We start from the raw sequence: 11,555 nt of genomic DNA on the forward strand, positions 1-11,555 counted from the left end.
AGCACTGAGAACTCAAAGAAAAGATAAGAGTCGAGGCTCAAGAGTCAAGACTCAAGAGTCAAGACTAGCCACTAGGGATTCAAGAGCTCTATACATAGATGCCAAAATTCCAAAATGGAAACATGTCAAGGGCCAAGGCTGAGGGCTTGAGGACCAGAAGAGCCACTAGCCTGCGAGTCTGTAGTGGTGGCGTGGAGATCATGGATGTCATTTCAATCCTCATCCCCAACAGGCTCGTCCGCATCATCCAGCTCATGCAAAACTTCTGTAGATCCACTTGCCTCCCCAAGTATCTGAGTCTCTGCCTCCATCTCTCACTGTAGAAAGGGATTTGATACTTTGGATGCCGACTTGCAAAGCATGCGCAAGTTTGCACTCACAAATACAAGATCATTTTCTTTCTCCACGGCAAGTCGGTTTGTCTTCCCGGATGCAACGTGGCTGTAAACACTCCACAATTGCTCCAAGCAAGAGGAGCTAACCGCTTGGCTGAGGATGCAGATAGCGAGTCGCTGAAGCTGTGGCCCATCTGAGCCATAGTCCTGCCACCACAAAATTGAGGAGATCTTGGTGCGATCAACTTGGGCATCCGCAAGCCCAAATGATCCTCGCATATACATGTACATAGCAAGCTGATCCTTGATTTTGCGGCGTTCTTCTCGATCAAGTTGAAACATGCTCAAGATCTCCTTCCATTGCTTGGTCACCTCCCCGTCATGCTTCTATCATGCACCTTGAAACTTTGGATCCAACACAAAAGCCGCACCATGGAAAGGGGAAGCATAGAAGTCCCATCTGCTCTGACAAAGCTGGCTAATCTCCTCAAACCTGTCTGCATCTCGCTCACTGTTTGGAGGGCCTCCACCATGCGATCCATGGCCTCATAAACCTTGCCAATACAAGGTTGCATGCCATCAACTACTGGAAGCAAGTGGAGTATAGGCTGCACCATTTTGTCTATAGTCTTCAATGACTCCCAAAACTGGGAATCCTCTGACTTACCTGCACATAAGATCCCTGCAATTGAACCTCGTAGGATGAGGAAGTGTACTCCGTACTGATGAGGGTCTGCCGCACTGCACTCTTGACATTCGCATAGGCGATGAACCAGTAGGTAGTTGTAGGCAAAGCGAGTCTCACAACCTTGCCCCCTGACCGCTTCAAGAATGCAGCACGAAGGAGATTGTGATTGTTGATGAAGGACACTAGCTTGGACGCATTTGTAATGAGTGTCTTAATCCAAGGTAGGCACCCTATATCCTTTAAAAGGTTGTTAGGGCAATGTGCCATACACAATGACACTTTGATGCGGAGATACATGCCCTCCAATGGCGCCGGCTGCCCTGTTTGATGCCTCCCCATCCGTGACAAGCTGCAACACCACGTCTGGGCCAATGATCTCTATGGCGGACGCCCACTCTTCTGCAAGCACATCGGTGGATTTCCCTGTTTCTGTGGCATCATGTGAGTGGGAAAAGTATATCTCTCCCTTGCAATAAGCCACAAGCCCATGAATGGATCTCCTCCTGGTGTCACTCCATCCATCTGCAATGAGTGTCAGTCCATACTTAGCCCATTGTCGCTTCATGTTTACGGTTGCCATTTCCACAACGGCCTTCTCTCTATCAAGAAGAGTAGTACGGAGGGCCTCCGAAGTGGGTGGCACGTAGTGTGGCCCATAATCCCCAATCCTTGTGACATGGCCTTGAAGTAGTCTGACCTATACATGTCACAAAGGTCAAGAGTCAAGACAATGTTGTATGGAAAATGGACATACTAGATATGGTCATAATATGTATGAGCATTGAGAACTTGGAACTTACCGAGCCTTTATGAAAGGGATATGGTCGTGATAAAAAAAGCGGGCAATGGAGGCATCCACATCCTCCTCCTTTTTTGGATCCCATGACGCATATGTGCATGAGACAACATCGTGGGAGAATATAGGCACACAACTTAAATTCTCTTCGTCATTTCATCCACAGAGCGATGGGTAGTTGGAAACAAAAAACTTGGTGGTTTTGGACTGGTTAAAGTCCTACAGTTCTAATGGGAGAAATATTTGGCATTTGTGCAATTTGCTTACAACATTGTTCATACATCTATGGAAAAGGTTGCATTTGAGATCATCGAGGTTGTTAGAAAAATTTCACCTATTCTTTGCCCTAAGGACAAGAGTTTTGATGCAGATCATTATGAATAGGACTGCTTTTGCTAAGGTGAAAGAGGCTTCGCAAAAGTCTCAAGCATGGTACAAGAAGGCAGCAGACAAGCATTGACGTGACTGCAATTAAAGGAGAATAATTAGGTGCTACTTTGGTTTGAAAAAGCACGCCTACGAAAGAGGAAGGGTAAGGAGAAGCTTTTCCCAAAGCTTAGTTTGCAATACTATGGGCCCTTCTAGATCTCAGGATAGGATAAACGATGTATCTTCCAGGCTGAAGTTTCAAGATACTTGGAGGATTCACAATGCTTTTCATGTGAGTCTTTTGAGACCTTTCAAGGGTGAGGTGCCAGAGGTTAGGAGCTAGAGTAGCAACTAGAGGTAGAAGAAAGAGGAGATTGTTATACCAAAACAGGTCCTAGTACACAAGGAAGGGAAAGCGAAAGCTAAGCTGGTCCAATGATATTTGCTGGAGTTCAGGAATCATCCGTCTCTCTATGCAAAGTGGATGGAGGACTTGACAAATATTCCTCCGTTACTAATGGTATACCTTGAGGCTTTTGGTTAAGCTTCGACTTTTGCAAAAGTGGACGTCGAACCAGCGGGTTGAACCTAGTGTTATGCGTGCTGCACAAGAGGGGTGTCACGTGCACATGACTATACGTGCCATGTGGACATGCTTCATTGACTTCGAGAGCCAATTTTGCACCTATCCCTCAATAGGAGTGTCTAGAATCCTAGGAGGATTGGTACCCGGAATTTTGTGAGCCTATTCGTAGGACTTGCATGTTCGGACAAGTCCATTAGATTAGATTTTACCCTCTTGCATAAATGGATTGTACAAGCGTTTTGACAGATGTTATTACACTCTGTTGGCATCTGACATGACGAGCATGTAGGTGTAGGTCAGATGAATGTGTCGGTCCAATCGGTTCGTCAAATGTGTCACAAAATAGTGAGCTATTTTCAGAAAGCTCCCATGTTCACACACTCGCACATTTTCCACGATTTGGCCTAAAATTCCCCGATTTGACTTAAAAGCCATAAAGGGAGCACATTGCCCAACGTTTTTGCATAAGTGTGGAGCGCTAGCAGAGATCCAGCCCTTATTTTTTAAAATCAGCTTGTCTAGCGTTTTTGCTCCAACATCGCAGATGAGCCCAACATTTCTACAAGCAGCAGATCAGCCCAGTGTTTTCAGTTTTCAGCCCTCTTCCTTGCCGGAGATTGTGTGGATTTGTGAATGCTATCTTCCCTACTGCAGCTCGGACCTTTGGTAGTCCATTGAGCCTCTTTTTGGCCATTCCCTCGCTCCCATTGCTGTCCATTATCGGCTCCATCATCATTTGTACTTTCAGCCCTGCTTCATGCGACATATCGACTGCGTTTTTGCAGCCAGGCTTTCAGCTCTTGATTCCTCTCACATCGGGAGCGCAAATCAGCCCCAGATCTACTCCTTGGTGGCCATCAGCAGCCCCTCATCAAGATGGATCCAAAGGTGCATCAAATGAGGCCCAAAGGTCACCCCCCTTTTCCAGTGTGAAATATGGGATGCCCTAGTTGAACCCGTTGCAGGTTAACAGCCCAGGATCCGCAGCCAGGCTGTCGCTCCTTGCTGTGCAGGATTTTTGCCATCTCACTCGAAGTTTTAATATCACAGAAGGATTCTGCAGGTTATTTCAAATTGTGAGTGATGATGATACATCTTGTAACACATTTAACAAGGATGAGGAAGTACTGAAGCTACTGTTATGACGTATGGGAAAATGTAAGTTTTAAACTTCTGTTCAGCATTACATGTTGATTTCAGGTAAGTTTTTTTGAAGAAGCACCAGTCTGGATGAGCTTCTTGAGGTTCATGAAACATTGAATTGTGGTTTTCAAGTGAGAAACGGGTTTCCAGGTGACTGTGTGCAAAATACAATATCTAGGGCAAGGCTAAAAGCTAAGTGGTAGGAGAATTTAGATACTTTTCCTACATACTGCTTGTGCTCTTGAACTCGGGGGATTTCTGATGAACGCACGTGGTACACTAACATTTTTTGAGGTGCACCCCCCTAGCCATGGGGCTATAAATCTTTGATAAGCACTCAGTCATGCCACCTCAACTGTTGGGTGCACTGATATTGATGATCAATCCAGTCGGCACGAGGCATTGTTGAGAGGATCTGCCTTTACTGGTAATTTGTTTTTACTTTGAGCTCTCTTGTCATGCAAGTGCATGCTCTCGATGTTTTGAGTGGTTTGTCAATGCCTTAGCTTTTTTATTGTAAATGGATAGGTGCCGTTGGTAAATACATATCGATAAATGGTGGCAGGCAGGCTTATTACAAGTATGATGAATTTTTATGGTGTTTGTTAAGCCAAACTCATGATGTATCTATCAATTTTCATGAAGTGTTTATGTTGCATATAGCAAGATCAGGGATCTTATGATGTGAACTTATATTATGCAAGCGGAAAAACAAATTTCTACATACATATTGACACATAAAGAATTCAGTTCTATATGTACCTTTCTACATACATACGAACGTTTATACATGCATTTACTTATTTATTCACGTATAAAGGTAAATGTAGAAAGCCCTATTTTCAGACTACATTGCTCAAGAAGGTCGTCTAAAGAATAGTGAAATCTTTCCTAAGTGGAAAGAAATGATTTATATGTCGGAGGACTCATGGATAGTGTTCTCCTAAAAAGTTACTATTAAACCGCATTTGGTGTTGGTGAAGACTAGTGTCTTGTTATTCTTTTCTACTCGTCGAGAAGCGTATATTTGTCCCCAAGGGGCTAGTCTGCATCAAACATGCGAGCTGATGTGGGTGATGTGCTTGAGAACCAGGTACAGGAAGATTGTGGGTAGCCTAATCTATTTGACAATCTTGTGATCAGGTTTGAGTTATACGATCGGGCTTGAGAGCAGGCTGTTTGCTTGCCTTGACAGAGTGGCTTTTTTTGCAAAATTTGCATGGTAACTTCAGGTTTCACTCTAATGTGCTCATCTTGATTTTCAATTATTAGTTTGATTCATAATGGCAATGGTTTTTGTTGCAAAATTTGTATGATAACTTTAGGCCAAGGTTGTGAATGTTTTATTTTGATCTAACATGCTCAACTTGATTTTCAATCATACTTTTCATTCGTAATGGCATCGAAATTGATAACAGGGAATTGCTTTAGACTTCTCACAATGTTGAAGAGTTGAGTTTCAATCAACTTTTTAGAGGGCGCTTTGATTTTCAGTGTCAAATGTTATAGACAAGCAACTTCTCGTAGTGGCACATTGTAGAACCGTCGATAGGAAATAATAATCGTTGAACAACCTTAAATTTAAGAGGGATACGTTTTTACAGTTTACATTTTATTTTTTTGGTCTAGAACTGGCAAGCCAACAAGGGGAAAAGAGCCTCTAGCCAAGCAGGCGACGTGTAGCGGGAAGCAATAGAGAGGCTTCTCATAGAAGTTATTTGAAACAAGGTGGTACTGACTGCGATTTGCTCTTTGCAATATCTAATGAGGCAATTTCTTGGAGGGAGAATTCCTCCAAGAAATTGTCTCATTAGTTTTGAAAAAGGGTCTTGTAATAAGATAGTTTCTTGGAGCAAGATTCCCCATCAAATCTTACATTTAGATTGGGCCATTATTTGGCAATGGCAACCCATTAATGTGCTAGAGTGTGGGTGCTCACACGTAAGCACTACTTTGACGTGTAAGTATATCACTATTTTGTATCCTTAGTCTTCCCGGATCTCGTATGTATTTAAGGAACTCCTCAATAGCGGAAACCATGATGTTTTTTCTACAAATACTCAATAATATGCATTCATAGGAAACTTTTATAGGTTCTAAATCAAGATATTGAGCAAGATTTTGTGGGCATAAAAAGAATCTCCAAGTAATTATTTCATCTCACTTCAAAACCCTATTGACATATATGTGTCGGGGTATTCTACGTCATAAGTAGAATTGAAGACTCCGCATTAGTAACTCATCATACTATTAAATTTTGAAGAAGTTATGATGGCATGGGTGTCCCTCTAATATGTCTAGTATGTACGAATTTGTTTCATTGTCTTGGACCTAAAAGAAATTGCCCACCCTCCCTTGTCTTGAAGATTGGTTGTATAATTGCTATCTTGCTTCCATGGAGGCACTTATCTTGCAAGCGTACGTGAGCACACCGTAGAGCTCATTGAGGGTTGTTCGGGCCTTTTCTTTTTTAACAACAATGGAAAGTATGATAGGTATGGGTTGAATGGTATTTGGTTAACATTGATAAGAAGTGGTCTCCATCGACATGCATTTCATATACTTAGGATATTAATTGTCTTGTATGAAAAGGTGCTATACACAAGAAGTTAGAATACACATTGACAATTCATTGATTGGGGATGTAATAAAGCCGACTTTTGCAATAATGGCAATGCCTTCTTGTTTGACCGCACCCTTTGCTTGTGTTGCAAAATCTAGCTACTTTTCTCCACCAAATGCTCTTTCCTTAACCACCTTGGAATTCTTCAAAGTGGATAGCCTCTATACTTACTCACTTTTTGTATCACAAAAGACGAAAGATGTCGAACATGATGCAAACTCTCAATAATCACCCCCTAATAGTTGCAACAACATTTTGAAGCCTTTAGGCAAAAAAATGCTATGAGCACGACTTGTGAAAAATGTGCAAAGGGCAAGGGTAGAGGCAAATCTATTAATCATAGAGACCTCACCCAACCTCCTACCCCACCTTCATAAGCCTAAGCCGTCTCCCCTTTCTAGCCATACATTTGCTAGTAATATCCTCTATTGTTATCCCTCACATCCACACCCCCTTTTGTCTGCCACACCTAGAACTTGCACCACTTATAAGCTCAAATGCACTTCTAGTACTAGGAGTCTGGTTTGGATGTGCACTAGCAATTTTTGTGAGATATACTTAATATCTCAATAGAGTGATCACCCATCTTGTCATGACTTTAGTGGTATGAGGGAGACAACTTCCATAAAAACAGTAGAGCTACTAATGCATTCAATTTCTTTGTATTAAGAGCCTAGAAAACATACTAACTCCTTCGTGAGCCTACACTCTCACCTCTTCAACAAGCGAGAGCTCAAGCTTTTCTTTTCACTCTGTGTGAGACCACTTAATTCATTCATCCAACCCTTCATACTACCATTATTAAAATATCTAGGAGGACTTGACTCTAAGAAAGTCCTCTACAATTGGTGTCGCTAGCCATCTCTATCTAATTGGGAGAAATTTTGCCAACATTTGTATCCAATCACTTTTCATAATGCCTACATGAACATCAAATGCACTTAGCACTTGCTTGGGCATTTTTGTCTTGTTTTGGATGCACAATTCTTGAAAGCTTGAGATTTTGTCTCTTCCATTGGACATTCAAACATGATTTGTATGCAAAATTTGTTTTACCTTTGAGACCATGGAGCAATGTACTTATAATGGTCTAGGCTACAACTTTGATTTCAGACACTTTTTGACACAGATCTTATCAAATGTCCTAATTATCAATTAATTAAATTAGCACGAATCACAAAATAATTAGGAACAATTCGGGTGACAATTGGTAAATTTTACATATAATATCCATTTTTGGCAAATTGACCTTAAAGTCACCTTTTTTTTGGGATATGCATGCCCTTTTGCACTCACTAGTCCTAGATGATGAGAGCTTGTCGTATTGAGTGCCAATGCATTGATTTACAAGATGGTGCCTATGCAAGGTTGTATAATTATGCGATTGACAACCAATGCCTAGAAAAAACAATGATGTGCGAGACTCGGGTCTTGAGTGGATTGTTCAAGGGTTTCTCATAAGCAAGGCTTGTTTCTAGATCGTCTCTTCATCAAAGAACATTCTTTGACGGTTAAGATATGGCGATTCCTAGATCCAAAGAGTGGTTCGTGCCATTATTTTGTTGCCATACTTGCTCTCATTTGTTGGGTAGTTGATTTGAGGGTTCAGTTTGTTGGGATAAAGGCTTGTGCTGGTGCCCACCCACCCCACAACTAAACTAACTCATTACCCTTCTTTGATATACTTAATAAAGGAACTGTTGAAAGGATTCCCTTTCAACAACGTTTCTACAAAGATTCCATTAAGATTCCTCAAAGATTCTATAAAGATTCCACATGAAGATGGTGATGAAGTAATGAAGATGAAGATGGATGCTGCAACATGAAGATACGAATTCATGGACGTCATCGAATATTCTATTATTATTATTTTGAGCCATTACGGCCACTTTTGTAATGTTTACGGGAATCTCATATTTTAAATCGGCACTTGTATTTTGGCCACAGATGCTTGTATAATGAGTAAAGCCAACTCAGTTTCTTGTAATTAAGCTTTGTAGAAGCCTAGAGACAATTCAGGTCATTTGGCCGGACATTAGGTTTGAAGGCTTTGTAAAAAACACATTACGTTATCTCAATTAATATACAGTCGTGGGTTCTGCAGCACACAGTAGTGAGCTTCACGCACACACACCGCGGCGCATACTAATCACATTGCAGATATGAGAGTAGGAGCGTGTTAGCATCGAGGAGCTCTCCGCGTCGACGCAAGCAATGCAAGCCGATGACCACATCGCGAGCCCGCCTGCTACGAGCTATATTTGTTCGTAAGTACCTCAAACGACATCGGTTCTGAATGATCGAGTAGTCATTAGAATCAGGGCGAGAAGCTCTTTGTGTTGATGTCTTTGTAGATCAATTTCGGACACTTTGGAAATTACTATTTTGAGTCTATCGCGATAGCGATTAGAGGTCTTACAGTTATGGTTTTCAGGGTTTAGGTGTTTAGCCATATAGGATATGTCCTTGTGATTCTTGCCCTTCGATTTCGAGTCATTCCGATATGATTTGAGTCTGTTTCGAGCTTGTAGTGTTTCGTAGGATGCGTTGTCTGTTTCTTTGCTTTATGGTAGTGTTGTGGTAGGATTAGTGATTGTAGAGTGTTGTTCATGTTTAGCTCAGGGTTGAAAACCCAGAGATTGCCTCCATGCCCTAGTCGGGTCAGCTACGTCCTCGGATTGACAATTTGTTGGTCTGTGTTCTCGCTGTGCTCCATCGTCCGTCGCGGCGTACCCGCTAACATTGGCGCCGTTGCCGGGGACGAAGCGCCTAAACTAGCGTAGACCGCATCACTCATGTTTAACAGTATAGCGTTTCTCTAGAGTTTTCTAGAGTGTTGTCACCATTTGCCTTCTTAGTGGGAAGTAAGAGAGCGGATCTCTTGACTGAGGGATAGCCAGGGAGCTTGCGTCTCGTCGAGGTGGTCCACCATGAGGTTGAGGTATGCTCCATTGTCCGTCGCGGCGTACCAGCTAACATTGGCGCCGTTGTCGGGGACGAAGCGCCTAAACTAGCGTAGACCGCATCACTCATGTTTAACAGTATAGCGTTTCTCTAGAGTTTTCTAGAGTGTTGTCACCATTTGCCTTCTTAGTGGGAAGTCAGAGAGCGGATCTCTTGACTGAGGGATAGCCAGGGAGCCTGCGTCTCGCCGAGGTGGTCCACCATGAGGTTGAGGTATGGTTATATTTTTTTATTTAGTTTAGATTAGGTTTTATGGTTTGTGTGTTTGGTTGTGACTTATGGTTGTGAAGAACTTGAAAGAGAAAAAAAAAACGCAAAAGATAAGCAGGAGGCTGTTTGCTTGCCAGAAAGCAAAAACAACCATTCAACCATCCAAAGTAGGACTTTAGGTAGTGTAGGACATCTGATGTTGATCTAGAGCAATTTTGACATGAAAATGTGCTTGAAAACACAAAAGGCGGAATTGTGTTGATTATGGTAAAAGTGCTTTAAAATAGTCGTTTGAAAGCCGATTTGAGTGCTTGTTTTTGCATTGGAGACCTTAAGGCAAGGGAAAAAACACAGATTTGGTCCAATTTCCAAAAAAAAAAAAAACTTTAAAAATTCTTAAAAAAATAAAAATCTGAAACCAAATCTGCAATTTAAAAAAAAAAAAGTTTGACTTCAAGACCTTGTTTTGCATATGCTCTAGAGCTTGTATGTGAAATTTCATCAGTGCTTGTGCATCAGTGCATCAGTGCTTGTGCATCTAAGTGGGAATTTGCTTTTTCTGAGTGTAAGGAAGTGAATTGTGAAAAGCTTGAATCCAAAGGAAAAGAAGTCCAAATTGAATGAAACTTTGGGGATAGGCTTCTAAGGGCATTGGGAACCAAACTATCCAAAAACAGAGAAAAAAATCACTTCCCAATGGCTCTCTGCTCAGTCCATCGCGATAGACTGGTGAATTGGAGATAGACTCACAATCAGGCAAAACCCCTCATACCATAGGTAAAACACATCAATACAAGGCTGCTCCCAAAAATTGAGTGTACTTGGACACCTGCTTGACCACTAAACCTCAAGTTTGGTGTTTAGAGTCAGAGTTCAGAGACAAATTGGGTAAAAGGGACTTGATCAAATTTCCAAACCTTGTGAAACTTGGTATACATGATCTACAGAGGGTAGGGAACACATCTGTGAAGAGAAAATTTGAAAAAAGTGTCATTTTAGCATACTTGGCAAGTCTATCGCGATAGACTAAGAACCCAGTGATAGGAACTGAATTTTTCAAAAACCTTTGTGGCATAGCTTGGAAAGATGCTATCAAGGACACATAAAAATTTTGAAGTCATTTGGATATCAAAAAGTGGGTTTAAGACCATTTGAGAGGATTCAGCTTGTAGAAAATACCAGATCTGGTCTAATTGACAAAGTAAAAGTCCAAACCACTTGAAAATTGGTAGGAGGACTAAGGAGAGGTGTTGGAACACAATGGTATAGTCAAAGTTCAAGTTTGACCTATAAAAGGGGTACTTGCTGAGTCTATCGCGATAGACTCAAAGTAGGACCAAAGAAATTGAAATTTTCAAAACCCTCTGGAGCATAGCTTGTTTAGCCTCTCAGGAGGTTACACACAAAATTTGCTGGATTTTGGACATTGGGAGGTCATCCTAGGTCTATTTTGTAGTGATCAGATAGACTCAGAATTCTAGAGTTGGAGTTAGAGACCTAAGAAAAACTCCAAAACAAGTGGTAATTGGTGAGCAAGGTGTATAGAGCATAGGGAACACAGTGATGAAGAGAAATCTGAAAAATTTTTAAAACTTAAGAATCTGCTGAGTCTATCGCGATAGACTAGGGTTTTTTTCACAAAAATTGAAATTTTTGAAAACTGACCTTAGAGACTTGTTCTACATGTTGTTGTGAGCCTATGGTTAAATTTTGAGTAAATTTGGAGTATTGTAAGTGCATCTAAGTGGATTACTTCATAAGATAAAAAAAGAGATTGTTGTTTGATGCAAGTTAAAAAGGAAAAGTATTCCAAATTGGTTGAAACTTGGTGAGTAGTATCT

The 11,555-nt window shown here is 41.4% G+C and overlaps 1 protein-coding gene across 1 annotated transcript; it reads right to left on the reverse strand.

Moving 5' to 3' along the window:
- Positions 1-314: 314 nt before the first annotated feature.
- On the reverse strand, positions 315-1,588 carry LOC147459097 (uncharacterized). The gene is made up of 4 exons (XM_086511546.1): positions 1,319-1,588; positions 1,003-1,158; positions 767-943; positions 315-722 (listed from the first exon to the last, which is right to left on the reverse strand). Exons 1-4 carry the CDS (start codon positions 1,586-1,588, stop codon positions 315-317), a joined length of 1,011 nt encoding a protein of 336 aa, XP_086367672.1.
- Positions 1,589-11,555: the final 9,967 nt, after the last annotated feature.

This window comes from Adiantum capillus-veneris, chromosome 4 (assembly GCF_014529385.1).
Source record: "Adiantum capillus-veneris isolate H3 chromosome 4, ASM1452938v2, whole genome shotgun sequence".
Lineage (NCBI taxonomy): Eukaryota > Viridiplantae > Streptophyta > Polypodiopsida > Polypodiales > Pteridaceae > Adiantum > Adiantum capillus-veneris.

What these genes read in the sequence shown, in the direction of transcription:
- LOC147459097 (XM_086511546.1), bottom strand. Translation starts at nt 1,588, where the DNA reads ATGAAGCGACAATGGGCTAAGTATGGACTGACACTCATTGCAGATGGA. An exon ending in CCGGCGCCATTGGAGGGCAT is followed by an intron (nt 1,159 to 1,318) that starts GTATCTCCGCAT and finishes GCATTCTTGAAG; the next exon opens with CGGTCAGGGGGCAAGGTTGT. An exon ending in TGCAGGGATCTTATGTGCAG is followed by an intron (nt 944 to 1,002) that starts GTAAGTCAGAGG and finishes AAAATGGTGCAG; the next exon opens with CCTATACTCCACTTGCTTCC.